Below are 24,582 nucleotides of genomic sequence, written 5' to 3'. Positions count from 1 at the left end.
AGGAGAACTGCTTGAACCTGGGAGGCAGAGACCATCCTGGCTAACACAGTGAAACCTCGTCTCCACTAAAAATACAAAAAATTCTCCGGGCGTGGTGGCAGGCGCCTGTAATCCCAGCTACTCTGGAGGCTGAGGCAGGAGAATGGTGTGAGCCCAGGAGGCGGAGCTTGCAGTGAGCCTAGATCACGCCACTGCACTCCAGCCTGGGCGACAGAGTGAGACTCCATCTCAAAAAAAAAAAAAAAAAAAAAAAACATAGGTAAAGCAGTGGAGACAAGATAAATAGAGACCTGGGTGTGCTCATTGTCACTGGGTTAGTGTTTCTTGGCCTTTTCAGTGTCTAGAGTTAATGCATTTCTTCTTCTTCTCAGGATAAATTACATCATGATGCTTCCAATACAAATTCAGAAAGATAGTGCTTTCGTTTAACTCATCCATCTAAGCTTTATTTCCTTTCTATCATGCTGAAAATCCTAGTTCTCAATTACACATTTCATTCTTTGTTAGCCAGGATGGTCTGGATCTCCTGACCTCGTGATCTGCCTGCCTCGGCCTCCCAAAGTGCTGGGATTATAGGTGTGAGTCACCGCACCCGACCACATTTCATTCTTTATTTGCTTTTGCCTACCACATACAAACAACTATTTCAAAGTAATAACATCAAGTCTACTACTAACAATAGGATTACTAAAAATAGCTTAAGATTTTTTCTTTGCATTTTTTTGTTGTTGTTGCTATTGTCCTTAGAGTATATATCCCTAACTGGGGACGTACTTTCACGTTTTACTGTATTTTAAAGTCACTGAAATAGTTCCTCTTTGTGTGATTATCTCACAAGCTCCGTATACAGTTAGGTTTCCTTGATTTTGCTTAATGAGGAAATCTAAATTTATTTGTTTACTTCTAATGGAAGAGTAAGTCCATTAACATTAACACTTATTGATATTATTAATATACATGGCCTCAATTTTATATTGTTAAATGTTACATACTTTGTGTGTATGTAGTTTCTTTTTAACTATGTGATCTATCCTGTTTACACATATAGTTTCTCTTTCGGCTTATAGAAAGGTTCTTATTTTTGTTCTACTGATTACCTTTATATAACACTTTGTAAGAAAATATTTTCTTTTAGAAATATGTACTGAAATATATATATGGATGAAATTGTATGCTATCTGGAATTGTCTTCTAACTGATCCTTGGTTGGGCATGGGCGGAGTGTGAGGTATAAGCCAGGCATTGGCAAATTATCTGTAAAGGGCAAGATAGTAAATACTTTAGGCTTTACTAATCATACAATCTCTGTCAAAGCTGCTAAAACGCTACCTTTGTAGTGTGAAAGCAGCCACAGACAATATGTAAACAAATGGGTATGGCCATGTTCTAGTAAAGCTTTATTAACAAAAATAGACAGTAGGCTGAATTAAGCCCATGGGTTGTAGCTTGTAAATCCTGGTTTAGATGAAACAGATTGGCCATGAGGTGACCGTTGTTGACGCCAGGGCACTTAGGATTCATTAGATCATTTTTCTTTTTGTATGTTTGAAAATTTCCATCATAAAAAATAAAGTAAGGTACCTTCTGGATAAAATTTTAGGAACAGGTAGTTGGGCCTATTCTCCCTGTTTTATTTTTTTTTTTTTTTTATTTTTTTTTGAGACGGAGTCTTGCTCTGCCGCCCAGGCTGGAGTGCAGTGGCCGGCTCTCAGCTCACTGCAAGCTCCGCCTCCCGGGTTCACGCCATTCTCCTGTCTCAGCCTCCCGAGTAGCTGGGACTACAGGCGCCCGCCTCGTCGCCCGGCTAGTTTTTTGTATTTTTTAGTAGAAACGGGGTTTCACCGTATTAGCCAGGATGGTCTCGATCTCCTGACCTCGTGATCCGCCCGTCTCGGCCTCCCAAAGTGCTGGGATTACAGGCTTGAGCCACCGCGCCCGGCCCCTATTCTCCCTGTTTTATATACAACTCTTAATAAACTAACCAGAAGGTAGCTCCATCTAGAGAAGTATTTTTGGTTTTATTTTGTTTTATCTTTTCAGGCTCTCAAAGAAGCAGTTATGTTTGACTCTTAGATCTTAAAATGAGAAATACCTCTAAACCATCTCCACTGGTTCGATTTCTCTGCATTCTGTTGGCTGGCATTTTGAGTAATCAGTCATTTATTCTCTCATCTAGGCATCAGAGATAAAGTGTCTGACTGGGATGAGTTTCTGCGGCAGACCCTGATAGGAGCATGTAGTCCTCCTGTTCCACTGCTAGAGGGCGTGAGTATTACTATATGCCACATCGGCGTGGAAAACCCATCTGATCTTTCAAAGAATCTTAAAATCGGTTGCTTATTTATCACTCTGAAGCGAATAAACATTATTATTCGAGACATAGGCACAGGTATTGGGAATTTTAAACTTACCCTTAGAGGTTGCAAACTGGTGACTTGCCTAGTGCCTAAATATTTTCTGAATTAGTTGCTAACACATAAAAAATCTAATTTCCCAGATTCTTTTATACAGTTGGAAAATAGGACCTTCTGAGGGCTTTCACTCTGAAACTAAGCAGGGGTTGATTCTGCTTCAAGGTGGACATTTGTAACTCCCACCCCAGGTGACTTGGAGACTCCAACCCACCCTTTTTTTTTTTTTTTGCTCAGAAGACATTGGACCTGTTGTACTCCTGCCTTCCACCTGCTTTTCAGCAGTCCTTTTAAGTTAGTGTAGCCTTTGAGCTTGTTAATGAATATAGATCTCTTGATTTTGTGAAATGGATTTATTGGTTATGACATTTCTAAGTTATATCTTGTCACTTTCTGTCATACTGGCAAAATTCTTTGTGGCATATGTGAAACACAGTGTATAAAGGTTCCCATCCCTCTACATCATTGCCAACACTTGTTGTCTTTTTTATTATAGCTGACTTAGTGGGTATGAAGTGGCACCTCATTTTGATTTACATTTCTCTAAGGGCTATTGATGTTGAGTATGTTTTTTGTGCTTATGGGCCATTTCTTTATCCTTTTTGGAGACATTTCTTTGCCCATTTTTAAAGTGGGTTGTCTTTTTATTATTGAGTTGGATGTATTATTATGCATTCAAAATATACATGCATTTCAAAATATTGAAAATATTTTTTCCATTCTGTGGCTTTTTATTGTTTACAGCATAAACATTTTTTATTTTGATGTAATCCAGATTATCTTTTTTTCTTTTGTTGCTTGTGCTTTTGGTATCATATCTAAGAAGGCTTTGCTTAACCCAAGGTCAAGAAGATTTACTCCTGTATTTTCTAAGAGTTTTATGGTTTTAGGCCTTACATTTACTTCTATGATCCATTCACATTCCCTTTTAAATTTTGATTGATGAATACTCTATTTCAAACTGGTTTTTATTTTTTGTACTCTGACTCGTTTATATATGCTTAGCCAGGGCTTGACACGTACTAAACAGTAACATTTTAATGAATGGATGAATTGATAAACTATTCTACTCTTCATTGACCATGAGTCTGCCATGCTGACTTTTAGCTCTGAATCTTTTTCTTCATTTGTTCATATGTCCTTTTGCATATCTGGATATGTAAGTGTCACAGAGCAGTTTTTACTGGGAAAAAATGTAAGGTTGTGTATTAGAAATGGTTAAATGATAACTTGATAATGAATTTCTTTTCTTTATTGTAGTTTTTAATATACTTCTAGATAGCGAGAGTTAAACTTTTCCTTTCCATCGCTGTAATCAAAAGCTTTTACTCTGTTCATTTGAACATTGTTATGACATCAATAAAAAATCAGAAACAACTGAAATACTATCTGTAGGTAACTGGATAAATTATTGCCCATTTACAATGTAAAATATCATAAAATACATAAAACATGAAATACTATAAAATACTATAAAACATACATATAAACATAAAATACTATAAAACATAAAATACTATAAAACAATTATAAAATTGCTTTTATAATTTACCACACTAATTGTTATACCTCATAGACTTCTGTCTATGAGGAAGAGTTATATATGCTATTGTAGAAAGATATCTATGATGTACTAAGTGAAGAACAAATTAAGAAACAGTATGCAGTGTTTCTATTTTTCAAAACATAGAAACAGACAGACTGGCAGAGGTGGATATTGACTTGTATGGAGAAAAACAGTGTATGCCAAAGTGTTTCTTGTGGTTCTTTCTTTGAGGTGGGATTATAGGTGACTTTGACTTTTGTCATGTTTGATTTTTTTCTTTAATGATGATGATGGTATTTTGATATTTGCTTTTTTTTTTTTTTTAAGACAGAGTCTTGCTCTGTTGCCTAGGCTGGAGTGCAGTGGCATGATCTTGGCTCACCATAACCTTCGCCTCCTGGGTTCAAGTGATTCTCCTGCTTCAGTCTCCCAAGTAGCTGGGACTGCAGGTGCCCACCACCACGCCCGGCTAATTTTTGTATTTTTAGTAGAGACAGGGTTTCACCATGTTGACCAGGCTGGTCTTGAACTCCTGACCTCAAGTGTTCTGCCCACCTCAGCCTCCCAAAGTGCTGGGATTATAGGTGTGAGCCACCATGCCTGGCCCATATTTGTTTTATAATAGATGAGGAATTATTACATTTTAAAAATTCTTACTAAATAAAACTACATAACATAATCCTAGAGCTAGAGATATGTTAGAGCAGTTTTACTGCATTATAGTCTTTAAGATAAACATTTTCATATCACCTAGAAATAATACTATAAGAGGTTTGTATGATGATAGACAATTTAGTGTCAGTGGCTTTTGAATAGGTAAAAAATACGAAGGCTGGTTTGAGATCATTTAGAAGGTGGTTTTTCAAAAATATTATATTAATTTCTCTTACTGGATTGTTTCACTTTTTAATCCTACAGCTCCGTAATGGGAGGAATCCTTTAGATCTCATTGCTCCAGGATCCAGACTAGAATGTCAAGCTTTCCAGGACTCTTTAAGCACTTGGATTGTTACTGTAGTAGAAAACATTGGAGGAAGGCTGAAGCTACGTTATGAAGGACTTGAAAGTTCTGACAATTATGAACATTGGTTGTATTACTTGGATCCATTTCTTCATCACGTTGGTTGGGCTGCTCAACAGGGATACGAGCTTCATCCTCCTTCAGGTGAAGAGTAATAGAGCATTTTTCTTCTGTGGCATTAACATGCTATGTTATTAATATCTATGAGGCTAAAAAAATATATTCTACATATTATGAAAACCTTTGTTAATTATCATAGTAGAGCTGTAACAAAACAGTTTATATGGAGTTGTTAAACTAAGTGCCTATTTTTCTTTTTTGTTCTTGTTCTGCTTTTGTTTTTGTTTGTTTGTTTGTATGTTTTTTGTTTTGAGACAGAGTCTTGCTCTGTTATCCAGCCTGGAGTGCAGTGTCATGCAACCTCCACCTTCCAGGTTCAAGCAATTCTTGTGCCTCAGCCTCCCCAGTAGCTAGGATTACAGACACATGCCACCATACCTGGCTGATTTTTGTATTTTTAGTAGAGACGGGGTTTCACCATGTTGGCCAGTCTGGTTTCGAACTCTTGACCTCAAGTGATCCGCCCACCTTAGCCTCCCATAGTGCTGGGATTACAGGCGTGAGACACCGTACCTGGCCAAGTGCCTATTTTTCTTTTCTTTTTATTGCTTTTATAATTTACCACACTTATTGTTATACCTCATAGACTTCTGTGCCAACCCATACTGACCCTTGACCTAGATAAAATAAAGAAAAAATTATCTAGGGAGCATTTAGCTAGGTATATAGAAAATTGGGTCACAGCAAATTGTTGATTAAAAGAAATACCAATAATATTGGTATTTCTGGAGTTAGTTTAAATCAATTTGCATTTATTATTATATGCCCCAATTTGGATGTTGTATTACAATTTTATGGATTACAGCAATCCTTATGATCTTACTGTAGGTATTTTCATAAAGCCAAGCTGTCCAGGCTCTGCATAGAGCAAAGTGCTGAAGTTCTTTAAGTGCAAGTTCTTTAAGTGTAGAGGGATATAAGTGGGCTTGAACCCTTTTCTAGTTCCAGTGGAAAGTGACTTTTTTTTGTTTATGTGAATGCTTTCAGGACAGGTAAAAAGTGTAAGTTTCTCATCATCTAAAGCATGTTGTCATGTTTTATTAAAGCCATCAGACATCTAAAAAATGAAGCTGAGTGGCAAGAGATTTTGGCCAAAGTGAAAGAGGAAGAGGAAGAGCCATTACCATCTTACTTATTTAAGGTAAAAACAAAACGTGATAGATCGGTATTGCTCCTCTTACAGTACAGTAAAGCAACACCAAGGGTGAAAGTGTAAAGTAGCCCCTGCAGTCGGTAAGAATGGAGGGTGTGTTAACACTGGACTGATGATCATCCTTGTTTTCTTCTAACAGTTGTCTAGATTTTCTCCCCAAGTTCTCCTGAAGTAGTTTGAATCTTTTCTTTTCTACCCTTAACTACATACCCCTAACTTACAAAATAAATTTGTTTTTTCCTCCAGATATTCCTTGTCTTTGAATGTAGAGAGTAGAAGCACTTTCTGTGTTTTTGTTTTTCCTGGATAGTTTTTTCCAGAGAAGAAAATTATATTGGCTAGTTTTGCACATTTAAAAAAAAGAAGAAAACTATAGGATTTACCAGAGCTGGATATTTCTATTAATCACAGTAGGATTCAGCTACATGTAAGTGTAAAATTGATTCAGATACTGTGTTTTCATCCCCTTTTGGTGTCTGCATTTCAGGACAAACAAGTTATTGGCATTCATACATTCTCTGTAAACATGAAATTGGAAGCTGTAGACCCCTGGTCTCCTTTTGGGATCTCTCCGGCTACAGTTGTTAAGGTAAAATGGGGATAACTCTCTTGGTAAGAATCCCTGTCAAGGTGACTGGTTTAGGAAATTGGTAGTGTTTTGATCTTTAAGCTCTATTGATCCAACCCATTTTTCCTTCTAAGCCGTGCAGCTAGAATTACTTCTGTGCATGTTTTGTATTTGTCCAATTTGCTGTGGCCAGTTCCTTCTTCAGAGCTTGGTAACCCTAGCCAAAGCAATCTTGGGCCTGGGCACTAGACTAGTAGGGGACGCATTCTTTGGGGCAGGCCTAGCTGTATATAAGTAAAGGAGATTTAACTCCTTTAGGAGGCAGGGTATCTGTAAAGTTGGAGGCAGGCAGTCTCATCAACGTCTAACTAGATGCAGAGCTCTTTGGAATGAGGAGATGAGTGGGGATTAGGCAATTAGTGTTAAAAGTTCTAGCAGTGGCCTGGTTCCAGCTATGTATTCCAGATTCAGATTTAATCTTTTGGAATACTGACAAAAGTAAGAAGTAAGGTTATCAAGGCCCTGCTTAGTCACTACAACTGAGGCATTGGCCAGAGAATTTCAGTTTCCAACTAGAGCAGAAGCACATTTACTGGAAATAGAAGCCAAAGTTGAATGTGACTAGAGGAATAGTTGCTTGGGTGCTAAATTGTCTGATCTATTGAGATTTAAGTTTTCCCTGTCTTGGAAGATTATTCTCAAAGCAAGGAGGGATTCTGAGCCTGAAAGTGGGGCCAGAAGGCCCTATCTAGAGTCTGAAGGGAGGGCTAGTGGGAAGCCAGAGGAGGTTCATAAAGTTGTCTCTTTGGCTGGGCTCAGTGGTTCATGCCTGTCATCCCAGCGCTTTGGGAAACCGGGGCAGGTAGATCACCTGAGGTCGGGAGTTGGAGACCAGCCTGACCAACATGGGGAAACCCCGTCTCTACTAAAAATACAAAATTAGCTGGACGTGGTGGCGCATGCCTGCAATCCCAGCTACTCAGGAGGCTGAGGTGGGAGAATCGCTTGAACCCGGGAGGCGGAGGTTGTGGTGAGCCAAGGTTGTGCCATTGCACTCCAGCCTGGGCAACAAGAGCAAAACTCCGTCTCTAAATAAGTAAATAAATAAAGTTCGTTCGTTGGCATTTGAAACTGGGCTAGGATTTGAAAAACTAATACACAGTAGCATAAGCTTAAACTAAGCTTCTCACTAAGTTTAGACTAAATTTTGTTCAGAGCCCAACTACATGGGTTTGGATCCAGGTTTTGCTTCTTCCTCATTTTGTAACCTAGGGCAAGTTATTTAACCTGTGTTTGAACTCATTCTCCTTATCTGCAAAATGGAGTTGATAGTGGTACTTGGGCCAGGTGTGCTGCTCATGCCTGTAATCCCAGCACTTTGCGAGGCTAAGACAGGAGGATCACTTGAGCCCAGGAGTTTGAGACAAGCCTGGGCAATGTAGCAAGACCACGTCTCTACAAAAATTAAAAAATTAGCTGGGCGTGATGGTGCATGCCTGTTGTCCCAGCTACTCAAGGGACTGAAGTGGGAGGATCAACTGAGCCCAGGAAGTCAAGACTGCAGTGCTTCAGTGAGCCACGTTCATGCCACTGCACTCCAGCCTGGGTAACAGAGCAAAACCCTGTCTCCAAAAAGTATATATGTATTTTATATATATATATATATATATATATATATATATAAAATGGTACTTACCTCATTCGATTAAGAAGATTGAAACTGAGGCCGGGCGCGGTGGCTCAAGCCTGTAATCCCAGCACTTTGGGAGGCCGAGACGGGCGGATCACGAGGTCAGGAGATCGAGATCATCCTGGCTAACCCGGTGAAACCCCGTCTCTACTAAAAAGTACAAAAAACTAGCCGGGCGACGTGGCGGGCGCCTGTAGTCCCAGCTATTCGGGAGGCTGAGGCAGGAGAATGGCGTAAACCCGGGAGGCGGAGCTTGCAGTGAGCTGAGATCCGGCCACTGCACTCCAGCCTGGGCGACAGAGCGAGACTCCGTCTCAAAAAAAAAAAAAAAAAAAAGAAGATTGAAACTGAATTGATACATGAAAAGCATTTAATTAAAACAGTAATTATATGCATTATGTAACACAGAGCTAACATTTAGTGTTTAGTATTATTAATACCCACATGATTATGAACTTTTGTAGTATGTTTGGCTGTGCCAAGGAAAAAGCACTTGCATTTGTCTATTTCACCTATTAATTGCATGTATAGGTTTTTGATGAGAAGTACTTCCTGGTGGAAATGGATGACTTGCGACCTGAAAACCACGTGCGGCGATCCTTTGTGTGCCACGCCGACAGTCCTGGCATCTTCCCTGTGCAGTGGAGTCTGAAGAATGGCCTACACATCAGCCCCCCTCCAGGTGCACATTTGCTCTCTTCTGAGTTGTTACTTGAGAGCTTCTCCTTGAGATAAGACATGTCAGATGGCATTGCTTAAATCTTTTGTCCCTCTCCTCATGCCCTAGCCTGTTCCTAACGTTTTTGGGTTCTGAGAAAAGTGTAAGGAAAGGTCTAGATTCCATATATTTACATATTTCAAAGTCTTAAATTGAGCTAAAAAACTATTAAAGAGAGTGTGTGGGCCGGGCACAGTGGCTCACGCCTGTAATCCCAGCACTTTGGGAGGCCGAGGCGGGTGGATCACAAGGTCAGGAGATCAAGACCATCCTAGCTAACACGGCGAAACCCCGTTTCTACTAAAAAATACAAAAAATTAGCCGGGCGTGGTGGCGGGTGCCTGTAGTCCCAGCTACTCAGGAGGCTGAGGCAGGAGAATGGCGTGAACCCGGAGGCGGAGCTTGCAGTGAGCCGAGATCGCGCCACTGCACTCCAGCCTGGGCGACAGCAAGACTCCATCTCAAAAAAAAAAGAGAGTGTGTTCTATCCTCTGACTTTGTTATCTGTGCCCTCATAACCTCCTAGAAAGCCAGGTTTGAACCTGGGTTCTATGCTGGCTCCTTAGTTCCATTTATGTCTGTTGGGGTGGCAGAGGGGTGGGCTTGGATGCACAGTGAGCATTTGGGGCTGGCTTGAAGAAGAGGCCATAGAGCCAGAGTTAGAAGGTAGATTACTGATTATCTTTAGGTGTCTGAGTCTTATCATGGAGGCAACTTTCTAGAGAGAAGTTTATGGTGAAGAGTAGGACTCAGGCAGTAGGTAGGAAAATAAAAGCTCGTTTTCCTGATATTTGCAACTTTGCAAAATATAGTCTTTGATCCTTTAATCAAGGCTCTTTTTTTTTTTTTTTTTTTTTGAGGCGGAGTCTCGCTCTGTCGCCCAGACTGGAGTGCAGTGGCGCAACCTCGGCTCACTGCAAGCTCCGCCTCCCGGGTTCACGCCATTCTCCTGCCTCAGCCTCCCGAGTAGCTGGGACTACAGGCGCCCGCCACCTCGCCCGGCTAGTTTTTTGTATTTTTAGTAGAGACGGGGTTTCACCATGTTAGCCAGGATGGTCTCGATCTCCTGACCTCGTGATCCGCCCGTCTCGGCCTCCCAAAGTGCTGGGATTACAGGCTTGAGCCACCGCGCCCGGCCTCAAGGCTCTTAATTAATGGGTTTAGTTGAGCTTGACTGAAATTTTTAATATTTTTAAACTTAGAGAATCTAGAACATTTCAGATGTTTATCTGATTTTTTAATATTAGCAAATCAGATTGTTTGATTGGCAGTCTATGTATATGTTATTAGTAGGTTTTCAGTAAAGCATAGCATCACTTTCCAAATGGTGACTGCTGGAACACTGGGCTGGAAGTACTCTTTCGTGTTAACAAGGGTCATACACTCAGAACCTTTTGTCTTTCATTAGCTTTTATTCATCCAACAAACATTTACGTAATGTTTGCTGTAAGCCAGGCATTGAGCTTATTCCTAGGAAGAGTGACAAGCTCAGTGAGTACAACCCAGCCCCTTCAAGGGGCAAATAGGGGGAAATATTAACAGAACTTCCTAGATTCTCCTCCATTAGTGAACACAGCAGAAGAATGCCTGGTTGGAGGGTATGGTGTGGAATAGCCACAGAAGGAAGTTCTTGCTTTGCAGGTACGCTCTGGATATCCCAAGTTCTTTACTCTTCTTGCCACCTCTATATGAAAAGGAAGAAACAATTGTTAAAAACACTGAAGCTTTCAGTGTTGTTATAGACAAATCAACTGTGTCTTTGTAAATAGAGGGAAGGTAGTAGATGACTGAAAATGGCAGAAAATGTACTGTCAGGAATCGAGGTGGGGGCAAAGGGTTCTCCAGTCTCAGGTGCCAGTCTCAGGTAGGCAGGGACTGTTGGGCTGTCAGAGGGCATAGACTTGAGTAGCCTGTTTTTTGCCTATGAGACATTAAGCTCTCGGGACGCTGAGAGCAGCTCAGACACAGTAGGCAGTTGAGCCTTGCTCAGCTCTTGCATGCAGATGGTTCTGAGTCAGCAGCAGCTTGGAGATGCTTCCGTCAAGAACCTTAGTAGACTTAAGTGGGGTGCTAAGCTTGTTTTTTCTAAAATAAACACATGATTTAGATTATAAAAGCATTGATATTTTGTAATATATGAATCTGAAAATGACAAGAGCATTTGTATCAGTGATATCTGAGACACATTTCAGGAAATAGCTTTAACGAAGAAAAAAGTCTTCGTCTTTGCAGATTAACTAGTACTATTTGCTGTCTCTTTTCCTTAAGAGCCTGAGCCCTTTAGAATTGACAATAAGAGTGGATTTATATATACAAATCAAATCCATTCATAACTGTCGTAAATTCTTTTGGCAAATTGCCAGCAACTAATCATATAAAATAGTGCTCAAAATAAATGCCTAGTTTGAAATTTGAAAGTTTAAAAATGTATCCAAAGAGTCTCATTGTCTTATTACAGTTTGACCAGAGTTGCTCTATTTTATAAAATTAACAGTGCTCTAGGTTTATAGAATGCTTTTTGCCCCTCTAAAATGATCAAAGTTGTCAGACTAGCAGCACTGGAAGTTGTGAGTGGACCCTTGGTGAGTGGTGAAGCCAGGCAAGCGTGTGCAGTGTGGCAGTGTGAATCATTGTTCATTTGTCCCCACCTAGGCTACCCAAGCCAGGACTTTGACTGGGCTGACTACCTCAAACAGTGTGGTGCTGAAGCTGCTCCCCAGAGGTGCTTCCCTCCGGTGAGGACCCCCATGACCTCATGGCTACTATGCAGGGCTGCGGGGACTGCTGCGCTTCCCTTGCTTTCTGTGGTTATTACTCTGAGGATAATCATCTCACTTAATCCAGATGAGCACAGTGGTGATTATAATCACATGGTCTAAAGGAAAATACATTTACTGCAGAAGTGAATCAGTTAGTTTGCTAATTAAGTTAGTTTTATAAGTTTATTGGTTTTATTTTTTCTTAGCTGAAATCATGTGAATTTGAAATTTTATGATTATTTTTCATGATTCAATAATAGGAAAAACTGTTGAAATATTAAGTGGAGAAAAATTGTTAAGCTTAAATTCTTCTATCCAAATAATACATGCATGTGGTTTAAAAAGCCATGTAGCAGTAAAAGGCTTAGAAGGTAAAATAGCAGTCCCCGCCCTACCCCTTTTCACAGTCTCCCTTCCCAGAAGTAACTACTTCCTGTTCTTCTCACTGTAATTCTAGTAGTTGTATTTCTTCATTTTCAAAATGGAAAGCTTCTATCTTTTGAGTCATTTATTTTAGACATGTCACTTGGTTCTAATTTTAAAACTTTGACTTTATTAAAACAAATTAACTTCACCCTGTCTTATGGTACTGAGTCTGATGGTTCTATATTATGATAAATTAGCATTTAGTTATTTTTTGTTTCCTTTCTTCTCTGTCTTACCCTGTTCTTCTTCCTTTAGAGTTATATTACAATTTTTGGTTAAATACAAAATGAATTTTTTACATTATGATATGCATTCAAATATTACAGCTGAGCATTACAGTTTTGTTTTGTTTTGTTTTGTTTTGAGACAGAGTCTTGCTCTGTCACCCAGGCTGGAATGCAGTGGCATGATCTCGGCTCACTGCAGCCTCTGCCTCCCGGGTTCAAGAGATGCTCCTGCCTCAGCCTCCCAAGTAGCTGGGATTACAGGCGCCCACCAGCACACCCACCTAATTTTCATTTTTATAGTACAGACGAGGTTCACCATGTTGGCCAGGCTGGTCTCGAACTCCTGACCTCAAGTGATTTGCCCACCTCAGCCCCCCAAAGTGTTGGGATTACAGATATGAGCCACTGCACCTGGAACTGCAGTATTTTATGATTGTTTCTTTTTAAAAATTTTTATCCTCAATAATAATTTCCTTGTTTTTAATTTACTTAATTTTCTTTTATCTATTGCTGCTGCTTTCCACACCTCCCAGTAGTCTCTCATTAGCAAAAGCAGTCACATCAGGAAATTTGTGATTCCTAACACTTTTGTTAAAGAGACATCCCTCTTAGCAACTTCCACTGTCTGTCTCTCTGGATGGGTTGCTCTTTAGACTTGCCGTGTAGTTTTTGTGGGTTTTATTGTTGTTGTTTGTTTTTTTGGTTTGTTTTTGTTTTTTTTTTTTTAGATAGAATCTTGTTCTTATCGCCTAGGCTGGAGTGTAGTGGTGCAATCTCAGCTCACTGCAACCTCCGCCTGCCAGGTTCAATCGATTCTCCTGCCTCACCCTCCTGAGTAGCTGGGAGTATAGGTGCCTGCCACCATGCCTGGCTAATTTTTGTATTTTTAGTAAAGACTGGGTTTCACCATGTTGGCCAGACTGGTCTCGAACTCTTGGCCTCAGGTGATCCGCCCACCTCGGCCTCCCATAGTGCTGGGATTACAAGTGTGAGCCCCCGTGCCGGCTTTGCTGTGTAGTTTTAATCATGGAAATGCCCTTGTCACCCAGGGAATTGCCCACTCCCTTTTTGTATGATTTGGGGTCCCTTGTTTTGTAGAGATCTTATGGCCTCCTCTTCCTTGGTTTGCTTCCTTGTTTTGATGGATTCCCATCTCTCAGTAGCTTCCTGTAACAGGGTGCAAGGGAAGTAAAGTTTTGTCGACACTGTATATTTGAAAATGTCTTCACTCTACTAACTTGATTCATAATTTGGCTCAATGTGGAAGTTATTTTACTTGAGAATTCTGAAAACATTGCTCACTTGTTTTCTAACTTCTAGTGTTACTGTCAAGAAGTTAAAAGTTATAAAGCTATTCTTATTTTTGTTCTTTTGTAGATGACAGGCTTTTTTGCCGCCTCTCTGGAAGATTATAGAACCACTTTTCACAGTGATGAATCTTGATGCCAGCCTGTTTTCATCCACTGTGCTGGGTTCTCAGTGGGCACTTTCTCTCTGGATCTTCATGCCTTTCTGTGTTGGGAAATTTTTTTGAATCACTTCTTTGATTTCCTTCCTTCTGTTTTGTCTCTTTTCTCTTTCTGGAAGTTCTTTTATTTGGTTATGGCCCTCTGGATCAAACCTCTGCTTTTTTAATCTTTTTATCCTTTGTTTTATGTTTCTTAGTCTTTTTGCTTTGTTTTCTGGAAGATTTCCTAAACTTTGTCTTTTGACCTTCCTTTTGAGTTTTTAATTTTTGGCATCATGTTTTTTATTTTCTGGAACTCTGAATAGTTTCTCTCTCTCTCTCTCTCTCTCTCTCTCTGTCTGTCTTTCTTGAGATGAAGCTTTGCTCTTGTTGCCCAGGCTGGAGTACAATGGCATGATCCCGGCTCACTGCAACCTCTGCCTCTCAGGTTCAAGAGATTCTCCTGCCTCGGCCTCCCTAGTAGCTGGGATTATAGGTGCCCACCACCACACCCAGCTAGTTTTTGTATTTTTAGTAAGGATGGGGTTTCACTATGTTGGCCAGGCTTGTGTCGAATTCCTGACCTCAGGCGATCCACCCACCTCTGCCTCCCAAAGTGCTGGGATGACACATACTTCTTTATTTTATTTTATTTTTATTTTTATTTTTTTGAGATCGAGTTTTGCTCTTGTTGCCCAGGCTGGAATGCAGTGGTGCGATCTTGGCTCACCACAACCTCCGCCTCCTGGGTTCAAGCGATTCTCCTGCCTCAGCCTCCCAAGCAGCTGAGATTACAGGCATGTGCCACCATGCCTGGCTAATTTGTTTGTATTTTTAGTAGAGACGGGGTTTCTCCATGTTGGTCAGCCTGGTCTTGAACTCCCAACCTCAGGTGATCCACTCGCCTTAGCCTCCCAAAGTGCTGGGATTACAGGCGTGAGCCACCGTGCTCAGCACTTCTTTATTTTTAATGTCATACTATTCTTGCTCTAAGGATGCAATAGTTTTTCTTATCTCTCAGAGGATGTTAATTAACACCCCTAATCCACCCCCCACACACACACCTTTTGGGAAGTTTTCTTCTTGCATAATCACTGCTTTTTCCAAGTTGCTTGTCTGTTTTGGTCTCTCTTACTCTCAACTTTCATCTTCTTAGGTGTCTAGTAATTCTTGGTTGTTGCTATATTTAAAAATGGGTGACTAAAAGGAAGAGCTGATTGGAAGCTCTGAGCAGGTAGATGGAGCTTGTCAACCTTGAACTTTCCTATCTGATTGGCCATTTGTTGGGGAAACCCGAATCCATATCATTATGTGTTTCTTCTTGGGCTTATCATATCACCATAAGAAGTGTCTTCTAGTCCTCTGCCTGGTGGGTAGAGGCGGAGGGCTGGGCCTCTCAGAAGTCCATAGGCTAACCGCTGTTTTTGTCACGGCATGCATGCCCTCAGCAGTTCCTTGTGTCCTCTTACCTAGGCATCTTCTCTTTTACCCTATCCAGAGGTTAAGCCTCACCTTCTGTAGGGGAGAGGAAGGAATGGTTTCCCTAATGCATGGAGTCGAGGAGCCAATGGCATAACCTAAATGTTTCTTAAATGTTTTCAACAAATCCTCCTTGTTTTGACTACGTCTCCTCTACGTCCAGTTGCCTAGTACCTGGTTCTTCACTTTCTTTACTGCCAGCGTAGATTCGCCTTTCTTTAACTTAGTTTCTAGATCCTGTTCTAAATTTTAGCTTATAAAATGTTGTTTCCTCTCCTGTTACATCCATCTTAATATAGATATTAAGTTTTTGTCTTCAAAACAGAAGCAAACCAAAAACAACTTTAATTTTTAAGTTAGGTGTCAGAAGAGAGAACACTCAAATGCAGATGTTCAATTGTCCATTTTGACTCGGATGCTGGATGTTTTTCTGTTTTAAATGACCCTTTCCCACTGTTGATAAACATTCTTTATCCTGATTGCCTTTTATGATACACATACAAGTATGAACCAGGCAGTTTATGGTATGATAGGGTGCTTTATGTGAGGGGAAGTGAGTCAACAGTGTTGATAGCCACTTGATTCAGGATACAGAACCTTAGAGACTTTATTTCATTGATACCTTGTAATAGCACAGCCAGATAGGAGTTCTCAACCTCCTCTGACAGGTGAAGAAACTGAGGCAAAAAGAGGCTATACAGCTTGAGCAAGGTCAATAATGCAGGAATATCTGACATCAAAGAGTGTACTTCCTGAATACTTGCTATAACACCAAGAAAGGTAGACATTTTCCTTTTGCTTCATTAAAAAGCAAGAAAATGCAAAATAAATGTTATCTTTAAACCTAGGGATTAAATACTACTTGAAAAAGGTTTTCTGGCTGAGCACATGAGTTGATACTGTGTTACTCCAGTAAATGGATTTGATTCATTCATTTTCTAGTTAATTTCTGAACATGAATTTAAAGAGAACATGAAGCTTGAGGCGGCGAACCCCCTTCTCCCTGAGGAAGTGTGTGTTGCTACCATCACTGCAGTGAGAGGCTCCTACCTGTGGCTCCAGCTGGAGGGTGAGTGCCAGCACTCCAGAAGCCTTCCTGTGACCACTCTCCTTTGAGCTTCCTGTTTAATCCTGTAATGTGGTCTGTTAAACTTAATGGATTAGTTAAATGGGGATCTTGTTCAGAGACTTTTGTAATGCAAGACTCTAAGCAAAACATTTATTTTTCTGTCCTTGGCTTTCAAATTTCAAATTTTAGGAAATGAATACGAATAAAAATTCTTTACTATAGAGTCCCCTATTTTCTGGAAGGAGAAAACATAAGTCAAATAGCATGTATTTTGATGTGACCAAGTTATATGAGCATGAACATTAACACCTAGCTTATTGAAGAGATCATATTTTGGTTGCTGCAGCCCAGTGGAACCAAAAAGTATATAGAGTACAAATGATAAACCATACTAAAAGTAATATTCAATAATTGGACAGGTTTATGAATGCAAGGCACTGCATGAGTAGTCAGTGCTATGGTTACTGTATATGTCCTGAGCTGCTTTTTTAGCCTGCTACCAAATAGTCAGACTTTGAGACGGTACCTACTATTTCTGATTTGTAGAATTCGCATTTAATGCGGATATCAAGGGTTATATTGAATGTAGACTTTTATGTAATCCTTGTTCAGCAACTTGCCAAATCACTTCCTGATTTGAATTCACTGTTCTTCTTTTCTGGCTTACTCCCGAAGTACCAGAACTGATGTTCTCATTGAGTAGAATTGTCACCTTTGCCATTTGGTTTCTATTTGTCTGAAATGACTGTGATACTAACTGTCTGAATGATACCAGTGGTAGTTCCAGTTTCTTATTTGCTATTCCCTAGCTTAAGTGTCACCTTGTATATTCTCTACTCATTTTGGTCCTGATACAGTTTTACATGGGGGACAGTTTACTTTCTTGAAAATGTATGATTTCTGTGTCAAGAGACTTGTGTCTACATTATTACAAGAGTAGAACATTATCTAGAAAATAGTTTATGAAGAAGTTTATTTAATGGTCTAAAAAAAGTTTTTTGTTTTTTTTTTTTAAATCTAAACAGGTTCTAAGAAGCCTATACCTGAATATATTGTGAGTGTGGAATCCATGGATATATTTCCTTTGGGCTGGTGTGAAACCAATGGCCACCCCCTCAGCACTCCTCGCCGAGCACGAGGTATCTATTTCTGGGTTAGAGGATTGATTGTTAAATAATCTTCTGTGTGGCTGCTGCCAGTTAAAACTAATCTGGACATTTCAGAGGAAAAAAAATGACATTCTGGTTATCTGTTCCTGCACAGGAAATTATTTATTGTAACAAATATTTAATACCAGTTTCTGTGGGTCAGGAATTTGGGTGCAACTTAGGTGGGTCCTCTGGATCTGAGTCTCTCACAGGCTGTACTCAATTATCAGCCAGGGCTCCAGTCATCTCAAGGCTCACCGTGGGGAGGATCTGCTCCCAGCTTTATGCAGATGATTATTGGCAAGTGTCTTAGTGCATTCTGGCTGCTGTAACAAAATACCACACACTGGGAAGTTTATAAATGACAGTACTCTATTTCTCACAGTTCTGGAGACTGGGAAGCCCAAGATCCAGGCATTGGCAGATTCAGTGTCTAGTGAGGGCGCATTTCCTGGTACATAGTTGGCACCTTCTCGTGTCCTCACATGGTGGAAGGGACTACTAGCTCTGTGGGTCTCTTTTGTAAGAGCACTATTCTGCATCATGAGGGCTCTGCTCTTGTGACCTAATCACCTTCCAAAGGCCCCATCTTCTCATACCAGGACATTGGTGGATAAGTTTCAGTGTGAATTTTGGAGAGTACAAACATTCAGACCATAGCAGCAAGAATGCGTCTTCTTTTGGGCTATTGGACTGAGGGCCTGAGCTCCTTGCTGGGTGTTGGCTGGAGCCTTCCTTTAGTTCGTTGCCATGTGGGCCTCTCCGTAAGGCAGCTCACAGCGTGACTACTGGCTTCTATCAGAGTGAGGAAGCGAGAGAGCAACAGAGGTTGAAGAAGATGGAAGCCAGAGTCTTTCTGCAACCTAACCTCAAAAGTGGCAACCCACTTTCCCCCTTTTTAAACAGCTTTATAGTGTTATAATTGACATACCAACTATCACCATAGTCAGATTGAGAACATTTTCATCATTTCAGAAAGAAGCCCTGTACTCATTAGCAATCAATCCCCACCCCCAGCATCCACGAATCTACTTTCTGTCTCCATAGGTTTGCCTATTCTAAACATTTCACATAAATGGGATTATGGTCTTGTGTGACTTCTTTCACTTAGCATACTGCTCTCAGAGTTCATTCATGTTGTAGTGTGTATCTGTTCCTTATTCCTTTATATAGCTGAATAATATTCCATGCTATAAATATAACACATTTTGTTTATTTAACAGTTGATGGACATTTGAATTGTTTCCATTTTTTGACTATTAAGAATAAGTTGTATAGTTTTCTTCCGTGCTCTTCTCTAAGAGTTTTATAGTTTTAATCCTTATATTTATGTTTACATCTTTGATCCCCTTTGGGTTAAGTTTTATATATGATATGAGGCAGGGGTACCCAACCCCTGGACCATGGACCAGTAGTGGTCCATGGCCTGTTAGGAACCGGACCACACAGCAGGAGGTGAGTGGCGGGCGAGTGAGCATTAGTGCCTGAGCTCCACCTCCTGTCAGATCGGGGCGGCATTAGATTCTCATAGGAGCGCGAATCTTATTGTGAACTGTCTCATAAGGGATCTAGGTTGCATGCTCCTTGTGAGAATCTGATGCCTGATAATCTGAGGTAGAACAGTTTCATCCTGAAATGACCCCCCATCCCCTGGTCCATGGAAAAATTGTCTTCCATGAAGCCAGTCCCTGGTGCCAAAAAGGTTGGGGACCACTGATCTAAGGTAAGGGTCCAACTTCATTCATGTGGATATTCAGCTTTCCCAATACTTACTGACCCAGGGAGCCTTGAAAATACTATTTTTGCTCTTTGTGTAAAGACCCCTACCAAGAAAATGTGCTTCAGTCTAGATATTCAGATATAAACATTAATTTATAGTACTGTATGTGTGTATATATATATACACACACACACACTCATACAGAATCAAGTTTTAAATATGCTAATGTAACCTTAATACACGTATAAATTTGCCTTTGTCTTTTTATTTTTCTTGGCATTTATATATTTTTTTCTTCCTACAGTACATAAACAGAGGAAAATTGCAGTGGTTCAGCCAGAAAAACAGTAAGTAATGTAATAATGTGTCTGAACAGTTCACAAGTTAGAATATCTAGAAAAATAACTATTTCAGAGGGTATATTTCCTCATTTTCTCAGATGGAAGCATAATTTTTTAATTCAACATTTGATCATTTGTATACTTTGGAGTATATGTATTTTCTAAAATGACATTATATACAAAAGGGTACAATGCATTCCCAAGATGGTGTCTAAATTGAGTTTTCTTTGGCTTTTAGAGCCTTAAGGTAGTTGAATAAAAGAAAGAAAATAAGAGTCCCCATGCTGGTGTTCATTAAGGAAGAGCAAAAATTGTAAATTAGGATATGATTTGTCACAGTGGAAAAAAATAAAGCTTGGGGTAGAAGACAACTCTAAAAGAAAAGACACCTTCAAAGGAGTGACTTTGTGCCCATCAAGAAATTCTTCATTTGTAACATACCTGCACACATAGCTTTTGAGAAACAGTTAATTAGTAATGCCTTCAAACCTTAAAAGTACAAAGGTTTCTGTGTGTATATGTGTGTTTTAAAACATTGGGTGTTGAATTCTCTATTAATCTTCTGGGGCTGCCATACAAAATACCACAGGCTTGGCGGCTTTAAGCCAGCAGTCCCCGACGTTTTTGGCACCAGGGACCGGTTTTGTGAAAGACAGTTTTTCCACAGACTGAGGTGGGGAATGGTTTCGGGATGAAACTTTTCTACCTCAGATCATCAGGCATTAGATTCTCCTAAGGAACGTGCAACCTAGATCCCTCACACGCACAGTTCACAATGGGGTTCCCACTCCTGTGAGAATCTAATGCTGCTGCCGACGTGGCAGGAAGCTGAGCTCAGGCTGTAATGCTCCCTTGCCTGCTGTGTGGCCCCATTCCTGACAGGCCATGGATGGGTACTGGTCTGTGACCCTGGGGTTGGGGACCCCTGCTTTAAACCACAGAAATTTATTTTCTTACATTCTGAAGGTTGAGAAATCCAAGATCAAAGTGCTGGTGGATTTGGTTCCTGGTGAGGGCACTCTCCCTGCTAGCAGATGGCTGTCTTCTGGCTGTGTCCTTGCATGGTGGAAAAATCTTTCTCTCCCCGGCACCCCCGGACCCCTCTCTTCTTATAAGGCTATCAGTGCTATTGGATTACGGCCTACCCTATGACCTCATTTAATCTTAATTACCTCCCCAAGGCCCTATCTTCAAATACAGTTACACTGAGCACTACGGCTTCAACATATGAATTTGAGTAGGGGGAAACAATTCTGTATATAGCAAATTCTATAACTACCTAAACCTTTGTAACTATGTGGGTAATAGAACTAACAACACAAGTGGAGAGAAGGGCCATAGACATTTACCCCAAGTAGAGAAGTGAGATGATAATGAAAAAAAGACTGGCCTTGGATTTTTCCTTGACTTAGTTGCCAAAACTGATCCAAAGCTTTAGTTAGGATGCATTCTAAAAGATAAATTAGCCTTTTTTCAGTGATTGCTACATACAGAATAAGCCTCTGGGTTTTTAAAAATAACATAATTTGTCTTTAATTTGAAAATCAATGGATGAAGAAAACAGACCCTATATAAAGTTTCTGTTCTTTGACTATTGAAAAATGAGTAGTTTATTTGTGGTTTAAGCATCTCACAGGAAATTTTGTAATTTTTTTTGCCCAATAAATGAAGAGAAAATTTGAATATGTAGTATCACAATGCTATATACAGACGTCCATTGGCTCATTATGCCCTATATATAGTTTTAAAAACAATTGTTCTTTTTTTGTTTTATTTTGTTTTATTGGTTTTTTTTGAGATGGAGTCTCCTCTCTTGCCCAGGCGGGAGTGCAGTGGCGCGATCTCGGCTCACTGCAAGCTCCGCCTCCCAGGTTCATGCTGTTCTCCTGCCTTAGCCTCCCAAGTAACTGGAACTACAGGTGCCCGCCACCACGCCCAGCTAATTTTTTGTATTTTTAGTAGAGATGGGTTTTCACCATGTTAGGATGGTCTCTATCTCCTGACCTTGAGATCTGCCCACCTCGGCCTCCCAAAGTGCTGGGATTACAGGCGTGAGCCCGGCCTTGTTCTTTAAAAAAAAAAAAACATCAAAGGAGTACCTGCTGTTACAGATTTTGCAACATGCCACGTTTGCTTTCTTCTTAGATTTGAAGGAAACTAAGCCTCACACTTTACTGATCTTAAGGATTATCTCACTATTTTACTGTGTTTTCTTGACCCAGAGTACCGTCCTCGAGGACTGTCCATGAGGGCCTGAGGAATCAGGAGCTGAACTCCACAGAGTCAGGTATAAGCATATGTCATCTTACGGAAAAGAAGACTTAGTTTCTTTTAATGGACTATATCTTTTAATGATGTATAGGATATGACTTCATAGAGGGGTCTCTTAATTGTGACTAGAGTTATAATGGTCTAGGATGTGTTTAGTTTAATAATCATCTCTAGGCTGATAGTTCCGTCCATTTCTAATAGCCATAGCTATTCTTTACTGATCACCCCTTGTGTGCCAAGGGCTCAGATGGTCGATGTTACCATCCTTGACTTTAGCTAAAGAATCTGAAGTTTTCCAGGCAGTGTTCTTTCTTAAGCTAGATGGTTGAGAGGTAGAGGTTTATTCTTTTTAAAACCTTTTTTATGATTTGCATACTTTGTATATACATTTCACAATTTATGTGAAAAAAAATAAAGCATTGGAAAAAGAAATTGTCCCAGAGGCAATGCCTGATAAATGAGACAAAGATCCTTGCTAGAGGTTCAAGCCTTTTGTCCAGGGTTCTCTCTTGAATTATTCTTAACGTCTACGTGCTTGTTGTATAATGTTTAGCATCCTGGCTCTGTATATTCTAGCACAGATTGGGCATTCAGATGATATTTAGTAAATGCCTAGAAGAGAAGTCAAAGCTCAGAGAGATCACACGGCTTACGAGTAGAAAGGACAGAAATGAAACTGAAGTCTTTCACAAATGTGAAACCCATACTTTCGTCTCTTCTACCCACTGCCTTTTCATTACATCATTTGTACATAGAGGGTTAGGACTGTGTAACTCCTTGCTTTTGATGCATTCCTGGCCATTCAAATGCCTACTAAAACCACAGAATTTAAGACATTAATATCTTCTGCACAGCCTCAGCCAAGGCCTTTTGGTTTGGGTTTTGTCATAGGTCAGGTTCCCTGGGAAACAGAGTCTGAGACTCTGACATATGCATTCAGAAGTTTCATTGGGGAGTATTTTTGGGAACAGCTCCTTGGAAGGAATAAAGGAAGTAGGATTGGGCAGAGAGATAAGTTGAACCATGATGCAGTTACAACAGAAGTTTCTTCTATTTCTACTGGGAGCCCTGAAGCTCATCTAACCACTCAGAGTTGATCCTAATTCAGGTGTGGTGGCCACACTTTACTGACCAGTTATTGGAAGTAAGCCACTGCTTCCTCCTCACATCACAAGGGGCAAGGTGGCCCTCTCCTGCTGAGAGCAGTACCCAGCTCAGGGTGATTCCAGAATAGACTTAAAGCTGAAAGCCAAAAGCTGCCAACATACCTAGCAGCGGGGACATGAGTGCCTTAATCCTGAAGAGAGGCATTTGGGTTACAGGGTTCAACTGGAAATGTGAGCACCAGCATACTGGTCACCATGATATACCATCCTTTTTTTTTTTTTTTTTTTTTGAGACAGGGTCTCACTGTGTCACCCAGGCTGGAGTGCAGTGGTGTGGTATCAGCTCACTGCAACCTCCACCTCCTGGGCTCAAGCTGTCCTCCTACGTCAGCCTCCTGAGTAGCTGGGACTGTAGGCATATGCCACCACATGTGGCTGATTTTTTTTTTTTTGGTAGAGATTGGGCTTCACTATGTTACCCAGGCTGGTCTCGAACTCCTGGACTCAAGCGACATGCTCCCGTCTTGGCCTCCCAAATTCCTGGGATTACAGGCATGAGCCACCACACCTGGCCATGACCATTCTTAATTAAAGAGAAAACATTATGAACTGCAGGATCCTTTCAACAACGGGCGTGTGCACATATCTTTTCTTAACATTGGATTAACAGGCATATCTATTAGAAGAGCTTCTCTGTGCTTTTTAGCAGTGTTTTAGTATCTTTGAATTTTTTACATTCAACAGCTGACATGCCTACCACTATGAGGGGATTTTTTAAATTGAAGGACAGTATTGATTCAGACAAGTAGTTGAAGAAAAGGGTCTCTAGACCCAGTTATACCCCACAGTACAAAAAAAACTTAGAGATGTGGTCACAGCATACTTTTAGCCCTCTGAGAAATCTCAGAGATGGGAGAGCTCTCACAACATCAAAGGCTGCCAACATTAGTTTGGTGGTTTTTTAGGAGACAAGCTGTAATTCTAAGTAATATTCGACCATTTCTATAAATATTCCAGAATAGATTATTGAAAGTTGGTTTTTGAAGACCTGGAAAAGAAATCATTGATCGTCCAGAATCCTCATGTGTTCTTGGAATACACCCTCCACTTTCTTTATTGATAGAAGATAGGGTTCTTCTATCAATTTTGCAGTAACCTAGGAACTAATCAGCATGTTAATTCAGGACCCTGTTTGATTTCAGCAGAATGATAAGCTCTGTAAGTTACTTAAGAGCATTCTCAGACAACATGTTAAGCTTCAAAGTAAGTAATTCCAAACTTTATGTTAATATAATGGTACATGTGCTTGGTTTTTCCTCCCTGGCAATTCAAGCTTTGGAAACATGGGGTAGAGAATGACTG

The 24,582-nt window shown here is 40.4% G+C and overlaps 1 protein-coding gene across 13 annotated transcripts in view; it reads left to right on the top strand.

Annotated features, from left to right (window-relative positions):
* Positions 1 to 24,582, top strand: part of SFMBT1 (Scm like with four mbt domains 1) — a 157,377-nt gene that overhangs the window by 118,394 nt on the left and 14,401 nt on the right. For all 13 annotated transcript variants that reach the window (XM_033210115.1, XM_033210114.1, XM_033210105.1 and 10 more), the window contains 10 exons: positions 2,177 to 2,265; positions 4,876 to 5,122; positions 6,145 to 6,239; positions 6,739 to 6,840; positions 9,041 to 9,191; positions 11,880 to 11,962; positions 16,508 to 16,634; positions 17,660 to 17,773; positions 19,807 to 19,849; positions 22,066 to 22,130. In XM_033210115.1, the coding sequence (XP_033066006.1) occupies positions 2,177 to 2,265; positions 4,876 to 5,122; positions 6,145 to 6,239; positions 6,739 to 6,840; positions 9,041 to 9,191; positions 11,880 to 11,962; positions 16,508 to 16,634; positions 17,660 to 17,773; positions 19,807 to 19,849; positions 22,066 to 22,130 (1,116 nt within the window). The remainder of the gene's footprint in view (positions 1 to 2,176; positions 2,266 to 4,875; positions 5,123 to 6,144; positions 6,240 to 6,738; positions 6,841 to 9,040; positions 9,192 to 11,879; positions 11,963 to 16,507; positions 16,635 to 17,659; positions 17,774 to 19,806; positions 19,850 to 22,065; positions 22,131 to 24,582) is intronic.

Source organism: Trachypithecus francoisi, unplaced genomic scaffold (assembly GCF_009764315.1).
Source record: "Trachypithecus francoisi isolate TF-2019V2 unplaced genomic scaffold, Tfra_2.0 Lachesis_group0, whole genome shotgun sequence".
Lineage (NCBI taxonomy): Eukaryota > Metazoa > Chordata > Mammalia > Primates > Cercopithecidae > Trachypithecus > Trachypithecus francoisi.
Note: the sequence above shows the minus strand (reverse complement) of the source record. Positions and strands in the feature narration are given on the sequence as shown.